The 17,550-nt window shown below is 42.9% G+C and overlaps 1 protein-coding gene across 4 annotated transcripts in view; it reads left to right on the forward strand.

Annotated features, from left to right (window-relative positions):
- The first annotated feature begins 5,942 nt into the window (after nt 1–5,942).
- Nucleotides 5,943–17,550, forward strand: part of slc44a5a (solute carrier family 44 member 5a) — a 70,318-nt gene continuing 58,710 nt past the window's right edge. For all 4 annotated transcript variants that reach the window (XM_024009168.2, XM_024009169.2, XM_024009170.2 and 1 more), the window contains exon 1: nt 5,943–6,112. In XM_024009168.2, the coding sequence (XP_023864936.1) occupies nt 6,028–6,112 (85 nt within the window). In that variant the 5' untranslated portion in view covers nt 5,943–6,027. The remainder of the gene's footprint in view (nt 6,113–17,550) is intronic.

The raw sequence follows: 17,550 nt of genomic DNA on the forward strand, positions 1-17,550 counted from the left end.
TTTTTTTTTTGCTCAGGCGGTTCTGGAATGGTCCCTGACAAGGTACTAAATGTGGTTACTTGGTGATTGTGTGATCATAGCGCCATCTTGTGGAGAACTTAAAACCCTTTCTAGTCCTGTCTGGAGAGAATTGCAATATTGTTATCTAGATGTGAAGTACAGTTGACTTACTGATCTTGTTTAATCATAACTGATGTGAAATAATGTTCAACTGATGCTGACCTTGGTGTAGGTTTGCATAGTCTTGTATGTAGTGTAGGTGAGATTATTTGGGACATTGCAATACTACATTTTGTTCACTAGAGGTCACTGGTGTCATACAGAGGGGATAGACCGTTCTTGGAACCTTCAGAAGCCTAGCAGCCTGAAATACAGTGCAACAAAAATTCTAGTCTGGTACCAATTTTTTTTTCTCTTGCACAAAATTCTATTGCATAGACATTGATAGTTTAAAGCATTCATTTATGTGGGAATACTGTATTCCAGAACACATTTCACAATGCAAATCATAAGTGATTAAGGTTATTCTCTTAAAGTGCGCAATAACCATACATCCCTTCCTTGGCTCTCTTGATGACGTTACATGCTCTAAACAGTGCATGCTGAAAGGCAGTGCATGGTCAATCCAACGTCTGCGTTGGCCGTGCAGCATTTAAAGCCAATTTATGCTTGATCTGCGTATGTGGTCAGAGGCGCCGTATGGATGGTGTGACGCAATTGCGGAGCCTCCAGAGGGATGCCGAGGCCAAAATGAGCTCAAATTTTATTTGTCACATACACATGGTTAGCAGATGTTAATGCGAGTGTAGCGAAATGCTTGTGCTTCAAGTTCCGACCATGCAGTAATATCTAACAAGAAATCTAACCTAACAATTTCACAACAACTACCTTATACACACAAGTGTAAAGAAATTAATAAGAATATGTACATAGAAATATATGAATGAGTGATGGCCGAACGGCATAGGCAAGATGCAGTAGATGGCATAGAGTACAGTATAAACATATGAGATGAGTAATGCAGGGTATGTAAACATTTATATAAAGTGGCATTGTTTAAAGTGGCTAGTGATACATTTATTACATACATTTTTCATTATTGAAGTGGCTAGAGATGAGTCAGTATGTTGGCAGCAGCCACTCAATGTTAGTGATGGCTGTTTAACAGTCTGATGGCCTTGAGATAGAAGCTTTGCCCCCGGTGATGCGTTGTGCAGACCTCACTACCCTCTGGAGAGCCTTGGGCAAAGCAGTTGTTGATGTGGATACGGGGCTGCTCCCTCTGCTGTTTCCTGAAGTCCACGATCATCTCCTTTGTTTTGTTGACATTGAGTGTGAGGTTATTTTCCTGACACCACACTCCGAGGGCCCTCACCTCCTCCCTGTAGGCCGTCTCGTCGTTGTTGGTAATCAAGCCTACCACTGTAGTGTCGTCTGCAAACTTGATGATTGAGTTGGAGGCGTGCATGGCCACGCAGTCGTGGATGAACAGGGAGTACAGGAGAGGGCTGAGAACGCACCCTTGTGGGGCCCCAGTGTTGAGGATCAGCGGGGTGGAGATATTTTTACCTACCCTCACCACCTGGGGGCGGCCCGTCAGGTAGTCCAGGACCCAGTTGCTCAGGGCGGGGTCGAGACCCAGGGTCTTAATGATGAGTTTGGAGGGTACTATGGTGTTAAATGCTGAGCTGTAGTCGATGAACAGCATTCTTACATAGGTATTCCTCTTGTCCAGATGGGTTAGGGCAGTGTGATTGCGATTGCGTCGTCTGTGGACCTATTGGGGCGGTAAGCAAATTGGAGTGGGTCTAGGGTGTCAGGTAGGGTGGAGGTGATATGGTCCTTGACTAGTCTCTCAAAGCACTCCATGATGACGGAAGGGAGTGCTACGGGGCGATAGTCATTTAGCTCAGTTACCTTCGCTTTCTTGGGAACAGGAACAATGGTGGCCCTCTTGAAGCATGTGGGAACAGCAGACTGGGATAAGGATTGATTGAATATGTCCGTAAACACACCAGCCAGCTGTCTGCGCATGCTCTGAGGACGCGGCTGGGGATGCCGTCTGGGCCTGCAGCCTTGCGAGGGTTAACACGTTTAAATGTTTTACTCACGTTGGCTGCAGTGAAGGAGAGCCCGCAGGTTTTGGTAGCGGGCCGTGTCAGTGGCACTGTATTGTCCTCAAAGCGAGCAAAGAAGTTGTTTAGTCTGTCTGGGAGCAAGACATCGTGGTCCGCGACGGGGCTTTTTCTTTTGTAGTCCGTGATTGACTGTAGACCCTGCCCACATACCTCTCGTGTCTGAGCCGGTGAATTGCGACTCTACTTTGTCTCTATACTGACGCTTAGCTTGTTTGATTGCCTTGCGGAGGGAATAGCTCCATACCGCATCGTGGTGCACCTCTCAAATTTTGTAACAATGTGGCGGGCTCAGTATAGCTCCACATTGACATGATTGATTGACAAGGTGAGGGTGGGAGGTCCTGTATGAACAGAGTCACTTCCTTGAGAACTTCCCTCACAACAGTTTTGCACTGCTTAGTGAAGTGCAAGAAGTATGAATGCCCTGACTTCTGCAGAGGCCATATCACCGTAAATGCTGCACGGCCGACACAGATTGACCGTGCAGCGCCTTTATGGTGATGTGGCCTCTGAGGTCAGGGCATTCATACTTCTTAACCTTCGCTGAGCAGCGCAGAGCTGTTGTCAAGGAAGTGAGTTTGTGTTTTATACAGGACCTCCCGCCCTCACCTACCATCAACCAATTATGTCAATGCAGAGCTATACTGAGCTCTCCGCATTGTTACAAAATTTGAGAGGTGCAAGGCATAAATTGGCTCTCTGAGCTATGTATGTGCATGCATCCTTAGGGAGAAAGGATGGAGAGGTGAGGAGGACCTGTGTGAAAATAACCACATTAAGGATTAGCCACAATAGTGGAATTTGCAGTTAGCCTTCAAAATAGAGGTCCCCCATTGAAAGTGATTCAAATGGATACAAATAGTGGAATAATGCCACATTTGAGACAAGATAATGCTGAACAATGTCTTAATGTTGTTAGGTAAACCCATCTAGTATCGGGCCAGACCTGCCTCCAGAAAAGCCTGCATTTTTCAGGGCATTCTACAGGTGTTGGAAATGTTCCAGATTCAGAGATTCATATTCTTTATTTAATCCTTATTTTACCAGGTAAGTTGATTGGGAACACATTCTCATTTACAGCAACGACCTGGGGAATAGTTACAGGGGAGAGGGGGGATGAATGAGCCAATTGTAAGCTGAGGATGATTAGGTGACTGATAGTATGAGTGCCAGATTGGAATTTAGCCAGGACACCGGGGTTAACACCCCTACTCTTACGATAAGTGCCATGGGATCTTTAGTGACACCAGAGAGTCAGGACACTCGTTTAACGTCCCATCCAAAAGACGGCACCCTACACAGGGCAATGTCCCCAATCACTGCCCTGGGGCATTGGGATATGGGCTAAATAGGGAAATTAGTAGCAGGGGGAGGGATGTCCAAAAGGGATGTTGGTTCATGCTGATGCGATGGCATCACGCAGTTGCTGCAGATTGGAAGGTGGTACATTCATGCTGCGAACAACCCATTCCATCTCATCCAAAGCTGCTCAATTGGGTTGAGGTCTGGGGACTGACCAGGCCACTCTAGTAAACTGAACTCGCTGTCATGTTCCAGGCAAAGTTTTTCCACTCCTCAATTGTCCAGTGATGGTGATCGCGTGCCCCCTGGAGCCGCTTCTTCTTGTTTTTAGTTGATAGGAGTGCAACCCGGTGTGGTCGTCTGCTGCAATAGCCCATCCTTGACAAGGCTCAAGTTGTGAGTTCCGAGATGCCGTTCTGCACACTACTGTTGTACTGCGCCGTTATTTGTCTGTCTGTGGCCCTCCTGTTAGCTTGCACAATTCTTGCCATTCTCCTTTGACCTCTCTCATCAACAAGCTGTTTTTGCCCACAGGACTGCTGCTGACTGGATGTTTTTCATTTATCACACTATTCTCTGTAAACCTTAGACAATGTGCGTGAAAAGCCCAAGAGGGTGGGCATTTCTGAGATACTGGATCCGGCACACCTGTCACCATTGATCATACCACGCTCAAAGTCACTTAGGTCACTTGTTTTACTCATTCAAATGTTCAATCGAACAGTAACTGAATGCCTTGATGCCTGTCTGCCTGTGTTATATAGCAAGCCACGGCCACGTGACTCACTGTCTTGTAGGGAGCAATCCATTTTCGTGAACGGGGTGGTGTACCTAATCAAATCAAACTTTTTGTCACATGCGCGGAATACAACAAGTGTAGACCTTACAGTGAAATGCTTACTTACAAGCCCTTAACCAACAGTGCAGTTCAAGAAGAGTTAAGAAAATATTTACCAAATAAATTAAAGTAAAAAATAATAAAAAGTAACACAATAAAATAACAATAACGAGGCTATATACAGGGGGTACCGGTACCGAATCAATGTACGGGGGTACAGGTTGGTTGACCATGTACATGTAGGTAGGGGTGAAGTGACTGCACAGATAATAAACAGCGAGTAGCAGCAGTGTACAAAACAAATGGAGTGGGGGGGTCAATGTAAATAGTCTGGTGGCCATTTGATTAATTGTTCAGCAGTTATGGCTTGGGGAGAGAAGCTGTTAAGGAGCCTTTTGGTCCTAGACTTGGCACTCCGGTACCGCTTGCCATGCGGTAGCAGAGAAAAATGTCTGTGACTTGGGTGATACACTGGCTGGTGAGTGTATCAATTCAACAAAACACAAAAAAGCAAAAATCTGTTGAAATCACACTGTGGATGTATTATACTTTAGTATTGCATTGGGGGCATACTGTATGCACTGTAATGCCTTACCTATGGATCTTGGGTCCATGAAACGGGGCATGAGCCTACTCAGTGACACTGACAGAACACAACCGTGAAGTGTTTACACAAATATTAGCGTTGTAGCTCATATTAGCGAACTTTAATTGTGGGAAATCACCTCAGTATTCAAATCAAATTGTATTTGTCACCTGCGCCGAATACAACAGGTGTAGTAGACCTTACCGTGAAATGCTTACTTACAGTGCAGTGTTAAGAAAAAATGTACTAAATTAACAAATGTTAATAACGAGGCTATATACAGGGGGTACCGGTACCGAGTCAAATGTGCAGGTTATTCGAGCATATTGTACGTATTGAACATTAATATTGCATGCCTTACCTATGGATCTTGGGTCCATGAAATGGGGCATCAGCCTACTCAGTGACACCAACAGAACACAGCTGTGAAGAGCTTTCACAAATGTTAGCATCCTAGCTCTTATTGTAGGACTCTGAAACCACTGTGAAATGAGACACAAAAGATCACGATATGTGGTTTCACAGTCCCACAAAGTCCCACAAAGAGCTACGACGTTATTTGTATAAGAGCTTCAGAATTATAATCTGTTGGAGTAACTGAGTAGGCTGATACCCCGTTTCATGGACCCAAGATCCATAGGTAAGGCTGTATTTTAAATATTTTATGGCTTCTATTTCTTGTGGAACTTGACAAATAACACCTGGGGACATGGCAAAAACTCCTACATCAACTGAAATAAAATACTTGTTCAAAATGCATAAAATTCCATTTCGATATTCATATTTAGTGGTTTTAAGGTAAAAGGACACCTTACCTTATATTGAAATCCTTTTGGAATCCAAAATTTACACTATTTTACACTAAATAAGTAGTGATATTTCCTGGCGACAGAAAAGGCATCATTTGGAAGGAATGACCCAATTATTTTATTTTGTGGAAATTATATAACATTCCGACCTTGTTTAGCATTCATTATATTGTCAAAATATGGCATATGGTACCCGTTTGAATCGCTTTCAATGAGGGACCTTTATTTTGAAGGCGAACCACAAATTCCACAATTGTGGCTAATCCTTATTGTGGCTAGCTTCACACAGGTGAGAGGACCTTTCCTATAAACTTGGAGCCAAAATACGGGAGTGTTCATTGACTCCCAACATCCATGCCATCGCACCACTACACACCAGACAATTCTACCGTCCACAGTGAAATGGCAAGAAAAACGGACGTCTCTTCCCTTTATTACGGTGAGTAGCCTAACCTAGGCTCATTGAAGTAAAGTGTGTCACATTGATGGGGTCTGTTATTAAATAAATATGGCACATTAACAGCGTATGTAGTAGCAATAGCATAGGTAAGAAATTGTACACTCAGATATCCTACCAGGCTGGCACATGATATTTCTATGGCATAAGGGGAAATAGTTTTTAAAATATTGTCAAAGCAACAGGGAAAAGGGATTTTAAGTCTATTTTTGTATCAGGGTATTTTGGTGTTAATTTGACCACTAATTCTAGCGCGTTCTCGAGACTCCTTGAGCATTCCACAAGCCATCCAAATACATTGATTAGGAAATGTTGGTCTATGGGACATGATGAATGCTAGCTATGACATAACAACCCTGCGTGAAATCTTCAACTCCGCATTAACTTAGCTTTGCTATTTTGGTCCGCTGTCCGAATCGAAGCCGTGGAGGTTAACCAATGGCACGAGCCGCTCGCCTGCATATTGCCGGGGATGCAACTTTGTTGCTAAAACGTCGTGTGCCGCTCGCGCACAGGGCACATCTCGGCGCCGTATATATGCAGGATGGCAACTGTACTGCAACCTCATCTGACAGTGAACTGTAACGGAACCCTCTGCATTTAACACTATTCATAATTTTTTGGGCTACTTTTATAGGCCACTGACTGTATTTGAGTTAATAACTAGACGATCCAAATTATTTTAGTGTTGCCCTTTGCGCACTAAACCTTGAGCACAAAACACACAGGCAGTCTATACCCATTTAAGTGCGCAGAGAATTTGAAGATGATGCAAGAAAGATTTTCTATTATTGTCAACATTAAAATTACCTTCTCTATTTTCTGATGCGTTTCACAAAAAACATTCCTAGTCTACTTCTGGTTTTCAAGGACATTAAGCCACCACGAAACACTGTAGTCTACTGGCTATTGTTGCTGTGTTGTTCATAATTACAGGATATTTCCCTCTGCTCTACTGAATACCAGGCTCTCTGTGACACGGTAGATTGGTATTGGAGTGCCCGCTGGGTACAGCAACCTGCACTGTTTTTGGAATGCAGTATCATTCTGCTCAGTCAAAATTATCTGAACTATTGTCAGGTGTGCATCAGAGGAGACTGGTGGGAGGTGCTGTAGGAGGATGGTCTTATTGTAATGGCTGGAATGGAATGAATGAATGCAACGGAATCAAATATGTGGTTTTGGTATGTTTGATATGTTTAATACCATTCCATTCCAGCCATTACAATGAGAGTGTCCTCCTATAGCTCCTCCCACCAGCCTCTGGTGTGCATGTGTATAGTCTGCCATTTGTGACAGAGTTGGCTGTGCACCAGACCAGTATAAACCAGTATTATGTTCACTGGCCCGAATGCCTCATTCCTTAGCAGAGTGGGGAAATGGTTTTCTCTCAATTGAACAATCCATTGTTGAAGGCATTGAAGCAGTGCAGATGTGACGGTGAGGTGTGTGAATGTGTTCTGGGGTAGAGCTGGGCAATATAGACACAAATCTATATCACTATATATTGGCTGAATTATCACGATAACGGTAAATTCAAAGATAAGTGTAACATTAATGTGCACCAGTTATTTTTTAAATATTACCCCTAAAACTACTACTACTACTTTCAATGTTGTGACTATCATTGTCCCGTTAGTCCATATTAGCAGACTTATTCTATTTCTAACTTAACGATAAGTAGCCTTTACTAGAGGAATGTTATCAGTAAAATGTCCTTGATAAATGGTCGGTTTGGTCGGTATCGATAATTTGCGGTTTATCGTCCCAGCTCTATTCTGGGGTGTGTTACGGGCCTCAGATCAGTTTCACACATTTACATGGAGTGTAAAGCACTGGTACTCTTTCTGTGGTCCTTGAGTCAAAGTCAAGCTGTTTGCTGACAGTGATTTCATCAGGGTTCCATTTCCAAAGCCTGGCACTTCCTCTTGCCCATGCAGATTTAGCCTGAGACCTGAAGCATCCCAGTTTCAAGGCTTTAGTTCAATGGACTAACACAGTCTCGATTTGCACTGATGACCAGGGTTCAGTATCCGGTTGGTGACACTAAAAACTCCAAAGAACCGACATCACTGGCTTGGGTGTCATTTCCTAGGTGACTACAGTGTAAGGCTGGATGTGGTGCAGTGTAGCGAGGAAGAGAGTAGGCCAGTGTGTCTTTGTACTTGGAGAAGTTTCTCTCCCCTGTTTACAAAGGCTTATGAATAATGAAGCAGCTCCCCCGTGGTGTCTCTGCTGCGTCGTTCTGATCCAGAGATGTGGTTTTAATCTGTTCGTTTCTTCCCTGGCAACGGTGTGTGCTGGAGGGAAACCGCTGACAGTCCTCCTAATGGTTGCTGTATACGGTAGCTGTGTGGTTCCTCATGATTTTCAAAGGCTCCTATCTCTTCTGAAAGATTTCTTTCTTCTGAAGAACATATTTTCTCTGCATGCTGCTGCTTCCCTGTCTCTGTTCCTGTTTTTCATTTCTGTCTTCTCACTGTTTAAAGCTTGCTTTTTGTGTGTGTGTGTGTGTGTGTTGGTGTGTGTGTGTGTGTGTGTGTGTGTGTGTGTGTGTGTGTGTGTGTGTGTGTGTGTGTGTGTGTGTGTGTGTGTGTGGTGTGTTGTGTGTGCTGTGTGTGTGTGTGTGTGTGTGTGTCCACATTGAAATGAAGATAATGATGATCCGTGAGGAAATGAATGACCAGAAACATTTGTTTGAGAATAAAGGCTCAATTCCAGTGAGAGGACACTGCATATTGCAAGAGATAATATGCTTAAGACATTAGAAACCAACCAATACAGACCAACCAAATACACACTTTTGCAGACCATATCAACTGCTTGAGTCCTGTGTTGTAGTATAGTTACTGTAATAGCCACAGGGATTTAGTCCATTGCCTGCAGTTTGTTCTGGCTTTGCATCATTCCAGATGTTTTTTTTTAGAGAACCGCAAACATTAAATCCAAAAGGCTGTGAGGCTATTGACCCAGGACAAGCTGGCCAAATTCTGTGTGCTTCAACAAGCCATGTTCACAGATCTGTTTGTGCTGTCTTCCCAACTCCTAACAGTGGCTTGCGAAAGAATTCACCCCCCCCTTGGCATTTTGTTGCCTTACAACCTAAAATAAAAAATAAAAAAATTGGGGGGGTTTGTATCATTTGACTTACACAACATGCCTACCACTTTGAAATATTTTTTTATTCTGGAAAACCTGTGAATTTTGGGAAATAATTTTGCAACCCTACTCTTGGTTATTCATGTGTGGCAGTCAGTAACATCTCCTCATTATGCTTGTAAACTTCTCACCAAATGGTAAAATCACAGATGCGAATGAACATATTTTAGGTGAGGCTAGAGAATAAAAGTCTTGAATTATTCAGTGTTTTAGGAATTGAAATTTTTATGAGGTGACATCAATAATAGATTTTTTTAAATGTCTGTGTAGTAAAGGATGATCTATCTCTACTGTATTTTACACCTGGTTACCCTCAAATGGGTGGAAGTCATCGTGAGAAGTCAGGCAACACACAAATGGAAAATGGTTTATGGAACAAAGACAGGACATGAATCGCTTGTCCTTGTGAATATAACTGTACAACAGGTTGGTTTGTTTGCATTGTCTATTAGTGCTCTCTTTTCTTGCAACTGTCAAATTACAGTTTTCATTTGTGGTTACACATTTATTTATGTCTTTACCTTGTGAGTTGTCAGTCTGGAAAGATCCTTGAGACATCCCTACCCCATTAAAGTTGACATTTAAAATGGTAATGGATAGGGTCAGGTAAGGGTTCTGGTTAGGTAGAGATGTTCCAAGGATGCTGAATGGCACTGATCCTACATGATTATAGTAGACAATACTTCAGAGTTCTGTTTCTTTGGTATGTTATTGACTGTACGGTAATGATTCTATGACGGCAGATCAGTATGACATGTATGGTATACAGTAATTGGTTGTGATAACAATTGTTATCATCAGATTAATAATGAGCTGCAAGCTGTTTTTTCTCTGTAAAAATAGAGAAAATCTTTACCTTTCATCCTCACTCCCTAAACTTAAAGGATTTACAGAGCCCCCAGATAAAAACTAAAGCATGAAACACACTGAGATTCTCACTGCCGATAGCTACTAATCACAGACTGGTGATAGCTACTTATCACAGTGGGAGGCCATTCCTTTTCTTGCTAGAAACAAAAGCAGTATCACTGCACCAAATTCCCTAGTTTCAGACTCCTAATTATCCTTACACCTCTGAAGACTCTAGGCACTTCCATGCCAGTCGGATGAATTTGTTTTATCTCTGAACACTCAAACTTGTTTCTCCACCGACTGTTGGAGAAGAGGAACCATGGGGTGTTTACAACACTCGGTGGAGACTAGAAATCCTGACTGGCAATGGCATGTCCAGCATGAAACGTGCCATTAAATTATCCTGACATTCACACAACCCCCAAAAAGAACAAGTGTTATAGCCAAACAAATTATAAAATACATCTCTCATTAAATAAAAAATTATGAAAAGAAGTGTACAACATAAGACATACAGTGCTTTCGGAAAATATTCAGATAGCTTTTTCCACATTTGTTACGTTACAACCTTATTCTAAAATTGATCAAAATTTTTTTTTACTCATCAATCTACAAACAATGCCCCATAATGACAAAGCGAAAACAGGTTTTTAGAAATGTAATGCAAATTTATAAAAAATAAACATACCTTATGTAAATAAGTATTCAGATCCTTTGCTATGGGACTCGAAATTGAGCTCAGGTGAATCCTGTTTCCGTTGATCATCCTTGATGTTTCTACAACTTGATTGTAGTCCACCTGTGGTAAATTCAATTATTTGGACATGATTTGGAAAGGCACACACCTGTCTATATAAGGTCCCACGGTTGACAGTGGATGTCAGAGCAAAAACCAAGCCATGAGGTCAAAGGAATTGTTTGTAGAGCGTCGAGACAGGATTGTGTTGAGACACAGCTCTGGGGAAGGCTCCCAAAACACACCTACTCATTTAAAGGGTTTTTCTTTATTTGTATTCTTTTCTACATTGTAGAATAATAGTGAAGATATCAAAACTATGAAATAACACATGGAATTAAGTAGTAACCAAAATATATTTGAGATTCTTCAAAGTAGCCACCCTTTGCCTTGACAGCTTTACCAACTCTGGCAAGAGTGTTTTTGGAAACTGATCTGCTGGCCTACGAATGGGAGGCGCCACCAGTTGCCCATCCCTGGTGTAGGATATGTGTCGATGTGAGGGATTGTCTTTGGAACATCGTTTTTAAGACAAGATGAGTTGGGGAGGGATGGTTTCTGAGAGAAAGAGTGAGAACATGATGCATGTATGTGTAAGACACCTTCTCCCAGGTGATGTGTGTTCAGACGGAGGGAGCAGGACAGGCAGGATTATCTCTGGGTGACAGGCCGGGATTATCTCTGTCCTCAGACAAATCACTGTCTGAGGACAGATAAGGCCTTGCCAGCAAATACACATCAACACACACACATCATTGACAACACCACACCAATAGCCCTCAAACACTTCCACCGACATGTAGTCTGTGAAAACAGGCATATATTCTGGCCCCTATTTACTGTACACTGAACAAAAATATAAATGGAACATGCAACAATCAACGATTTTACTGAATTACAGTTCATATAAGGAAATCAGTAATTTGAAATAAATAAATTAGGCCCTAATCTATGGATTTCACATGACTGGGAATGCAGATATGCATCTGTTGGTCACAGATACATTAAAAAAAAGGTAGGGCGTGTATCAGAAAACCTGTCAGTATCTGGTGTGACCACCATTTGCTTCATGCGGCATGACACGTCTCCTTCGCAATTGAGTTGATCAGGCTGTTTATTTGTAGCCTGTGGAATGTTGTCCCACTCATCTTCAATGGCTGCGTTCCAAACACTTAAAAGACACATCCTATCCCCTCAGCCCTCAAATTAAGTGGACACTTCTGATGACGTCTGACGAGTATACACTTGCAGGGCAAGGGAGGAAGGAATGATTTTTAGATGGACTGCCCTTGCCTGGAAATTCATAACTCGTTCATCCAGCGATGATTGTGTGTTCAGCCACCAGTAGCTTGTGGGTGCTTTATATGCGCTACAGTTAATTATGATTGCATGTCTACTTATATTAACTATATCATTAATAATATACGCCTACTGTATGATAGCTAGCAAATTCATTAGCTAACTAACGTTAGCCTGCCTAGCTACTTCTAAAGAAGGAACATTTGTTTTATTTCTACAATTTCCAAAAGCTAACCAAACAAAAACATCATTACTTTTGAGACGTGTTTGTGCATTAGTAGCACAATTTCTAACTTATTTACATTAGTTTTTTACTTACACTGGTATGTTGACTCCATATTGACGTTGAGGTTTTGCCTGACTTTTCTTAGCGGATGTACAGTCATCGCAAATTAAATGATGGGGCGTTTCAGGCCCAAAGTGAACATAATTTTACACTCGCAAACTCCATTAAAAACAAGGGCTGAGGGGCTTACGTTGCAAACTTCCCTTGCTTGGCTAATAATTTGGACCGACGACATGACTGCGGGGATTCCCCAAAGGGCTGAGGATTTAGGGCCGAGGGCTGTCTACTTTGAGTTTGAAACGCAGCCAGTTGCTGGATATTGGCAGGAACTGGAACACGCTGTCATAGATGTCGATCCAAAGCATCCCAAACATGCTCAATGGGTGACATGTCTGAGTATGCAGGCCATGGAAGAACTGGGACATTTTCAGTTTTAAGGAATTGGGGCTGTGCATTTCCATGCTGAAACATGTGATGACGGCGGATGAACAGCACGACAATGGGCCTCAGGATCTCTTCACGGTATGTCTGTGCATTCAAATTGTCATCGATAAAATGCAATTGTGTTCATTGTCAGTAGCTTATGCCTGCCCAATAACTAACCCCACCATGGGGCACTCTGTTCACAACGTTGACATCAGCAAACCGCTCGCCCACACGATGCCATACACACTGCCTGCCATCTGCCCGGTACAGTTGAAACCGGGATTCATCCGTGAAGAGCACGCTTCTCCAGCGTGACAGTAGCCCTCGAAGGTGAGCATTTGCCCACTGAAGTCGGTTACCTGCAGTCAGGTAAAGACTCTGGTGAGGATGACAAGCATGCAGATGAGCTTCCCTGAGACAGTTTCTGACAGTTTGTACATAAATTATTCGGCTGTGCAAAGCCACAGTTTCATCAGCTGTCTGGGTGGCTCATCTCAGACCATCCCACAGTATCAGGACTCAAGCCAAGACCCAGATTCAGACACAGGAGGCGGATAGTACGAGTCTGTTTATTATAGTACAAGGGGCAGGCAAAAGAGTAGTCAAGGCAGGCAAAGGGTCGTAGTCAGAGTCAGGCAGGTACAGGCCGGTGGTCGGGAAAGGTCAGAATTGGGAAGACTAAGAAGAGCACAAGGAACACGCTTGTAGGACTTGCCAGGACAAGACGAACTGGCAACAGACAAACAGGGCTGGCGTGGTTGCGCGTGGTTGTGAGACCGTTTGGACAGACTTCCAAATTCTCTAAAACGACATGGGAGATAATTTAATATTAATTCTCTGGCAACAGCTCTGGTGAACATTCTTGCAGTCAGCATGCCAACTGCACACTCCCTCAACTTGAAACATCTGTGGCATTGTGTGACACAACTGCACATTTTAGAGTGGCCTTTTATTGTCCCCAGCACAAGGTGCATCTGTGTAATGATCACGCTGTTTAATCAGCTTCTCAACATGCCACACCTGTCAGGTGGATGGATTATCTTGGCAAAGGAGAAATGCTCACTAACGTTTTACGTTTAAGTTTACAGGGATGTAATCAAGTTTGTGCTCACAATGTGAGAGAAATAAGCTGGTTGTGCATATGGAACATTTCTAGGATCTTTTATTTCAGCTCATCAAACATGGGACCAACACTTTACATTTTTTATTTTTGTTCAGTATACATTACCACTATTCAGAAAAATGGATGTGAGCTATTGCTAGAGCAATTTGCATAATTGAGATTTTTCCCATTACACTGTACACTTGACTTGTTTCTCTGAGAGGCGTGTTTGGAAGGACCTCACTGAGGATGCTTTCTGTTGTCTGTTTGTCTCCTAGTGCCTCTGTCCCCTCTTTGCTCATTGACATGCATAACAAGGGACCAGTATCAGGGAGTTACAGATGACTGACAGTTCATCCTCACAGGGAATATGCATGAACTGAATAACTACGATATCTTCAGAACTTTTACACTGACGTGTAACTGGAAATGTTATGTTAATACGCATGGTCCATGTGAAATTACATAAGTAAATACATTGAAAATAGTAGTGTCCTCAAATGACTATTCCTCTTTTTTTGGGGGAGGGGGGAAGTAGCGTTCTGTATGGGGTGGCATTTAATACATAAATGAGCAGTGTGTATGACTGAACTTACCCATAGTTCAACACTTCTCTCTTATGATTCTCAACAACAGTCTTAAATCTATTGCTGGGTTGTTTGTTTTGTAGTTGGATGCTTTTGTTGTTCTGGACTGCTGTGATTGTTCCTTCAGCAAGTGTACATGCTGGAAGACTCCCTGTAGGCTTGACTCAGAGTAAACAACAGTCTGTTTGATTAACTTCCCTTTGGAGAGTGACTAGTAGGTACTTTATCTTACTGTAAGGTAAACACAAGTTAATTGTGTGAGAGATGCTGTGTTTGTGTAGACTATCATCCGTGTTGTGCATTCTGTATGCACATGCATGTTCGCTCAAATCTCTATCTATGGAAGTGAAATTAGTTAATTTGTTGAGAAAATGAAGGTTATTCCCACGGACTCGCACATCCACAGGCAAAAATAAATGCGCCACTGTATAAGCCCCCGAAACCCATCATGCATGTTCTTCAACATATTCTCTCTCCCAGACAGGCCAGCTTAACTTAGCTTTGTCTTTGTCTACTTTAAGACATTCTAAATCAGTAGAATTTAAGAAATTATAAATCCGTAGAATCTAAGACATTCTAAATCGGTTAATCAATCTGGACTCCAGATTCTGGGTCTTTGAAGTGACAACTCCCACTGACATTCAGCTACTAAGTGGGAGTGTCAAGCTCAGTGTTGACTTCATTAACACTCTTTACGCGCTATTAGCCGTCTTGTTTGCTGGATTTCACAGGGATTCTGGAGAAATTTAGCGAGGTGGATTGAAGGTCTGTGTGTAGGTAAACCCAGAAAGAAGAGGATCTCCCTTTCATAAGGTTTTATTGAGCGGTGTAGATTAGAATGAACTGTAATGGGTTCTTAGATGGGTTTGTTTGTCTATGGCGGGGGCAGGAAACTAGATTCAGCCGCTGGCTGATTTGTCGGATCGCATGGTCGTGGGCCGGAACCTAATTATAATAATTTGTACACTGCAAATTGACCACAACCAAAAAGAGATTGTATTTGAAAATAACACTAAATTCTTACCTTGATTACATTGAGACATGATCACATACCGTTCTCTTTTTTAATTTTTTATTATTTAACAGATTTCCTAAATTAAACTCATTTTTAGCTGATTTCATGGTCATTTTAAGATAGCAAATTTTTTTGGGGGGGCCACTCGCGGGACGGTTTTGTTGCCGACCCCTGTTCTGTATGCTGGGGCATTTTTGGTGTGGTTTGGAGGACTGCCTGTTTGTGTTAGGTAGAGAGGGTAGGCCATATCCATACTAACAGTTTGGTTGTCTGAGTTAGGTAGAGAGGGTAGGCCATATCCATACTAAGTGTTGGTTGTCTGTGTTAGTAATGGATATGGCCTACGCCTTTCTACCTAACAGTTTGGTTTGTCTGTGTTGGGTAGAGAGGGTAGGCGCATATCCATACTAACAGTTTGGTTGTCTGTGTTAGGTAGAGAGGGTAGGCCATATCCATACTAACAGTTTGGTTGTCTGTGTTAGGTAGAGAGGTAGGGCCATATCCATACTAACAGTTTGGTTGTCTGTGTTTAGGTAGAGAGGGTAGGCCATATCCATACTAAGTTTGGGTTGTCTGTGGTTAGGTAGAGAGGGTAAGGCCATTCCATACTAACAGTTTTGGTTGTCTGTGTTAGGTAGAGAGGGTAGGCCATCATCATACTAAACAGTTTGGTTGTCTGTGTTAGGTAGAGAGGGTAGGCCATATCCATACTAACAGTTTGGTTGTCTGTGTTAGGTAGAGAGGGTAGGCCATATCCATACTAACAGTTTGGTTGTCTGTTAGGTAGAGAGGGTAGGCCTACAGTACATGTTGGACTGATGCTGGCGTTTGCATGTCTTGGTTTTGTTGAGTGACATTTGGATTGTAAGGGAGGTAACTTTTGTTAGTGTGCGAGTACAGTTATTAGTAACTGTGCGTGTATGTGTGTGTGTATGCCTGTTCAGTCATTAGTAACCATGCGTGTTTGCTTGGCTTGTGGAGAAGCTAATTGACAGTGAGAGGGATTAATCGAGTGAAATGTAGATTCATACAAGAGGACAGGACTCTGGATGGGATGCCACAATGTGTTAACAGTAACACACAGACAACCGTCAGCCCCTCAGGTCTCTCACCTACAGACACTGTCATCGGTTACTAAGCAGCTGGTCACAATAACACTGTTCTATGGATATGGTTACAGCACAAGCTGTTGACTATACACCCTTCTGTGATGGCTGCGTCCTGACTGAATCTTGTGCTTGGTGTTACGTTACGTTTCTTTTCTGTCTGATGTCTCATAGTTATTTGAGTAAATTACTTATTTCAATGTGATGGGCAAGTTGTAACTTAACCAATGAGGAAATGAGGAACTTTTGGATTACAGTGGTATTATTCTGCAGAGTGACAGGGGAGACAGCGAGTGAGGAAAGTCAAAGGGAGGAGAAATGTATTTAAGAGGAAAATGTCAGGCTACAGTTGGACATGCCTTCTCTGGAGTTAACCATCACAGTCATCACAAAGTCAAAAGGAGGAGGCAGTGGGAATATGGGAGCTAGCCGGGGAGGGGATTCCCCCAGGGGTGGATCAGAGAAGGCTGGCGGAGCGTGGAGGATACCCAGGAACGAGGCACCCCAGGGGGGCAGGCTGTCCTGGGCTGCTGGAGCCACCTGCCAGACACACCAGGAGTCCACTGCCCCCCTTCCTGCCATTGAGTTTACATGGATGGGGGTGGGAGTGTGTTCAGGGATGGTATGTGCGTGCCTGATCTATGCTCCTGCATTCATGCCTGATTCTACATGCGTTTGCATACTGTGGATGTGTTTGGAATTTCACATTTCTGTAACAGGTGTTGTGGTACACAGAGTAGCAGGAGAGAGAGTAGCTGTCAGTATTGGAGGTGAGAGGAGACGGTACTGTATGTTATTATTGGAGGGGAGAGGAGACGGTACTGTATGTTATTATTGGAGGGGAGAGGAGAC

The sequence above is a fragment of the Salvelinus sp. IW2-2015 genome, linkage group LG19, assembly GCF_002910315.2.
Source record: "Salvelinus sp. IW2-2015 linkage group LG19, ASM291031v2, whole genome shotgun sequence".
NCBI lineage: Eukaryota > Metazoa > Chordata > Actinopteri > Salmoniformes > Salmonidae > Salvelinus > Salvelinus sp. IW2-2015.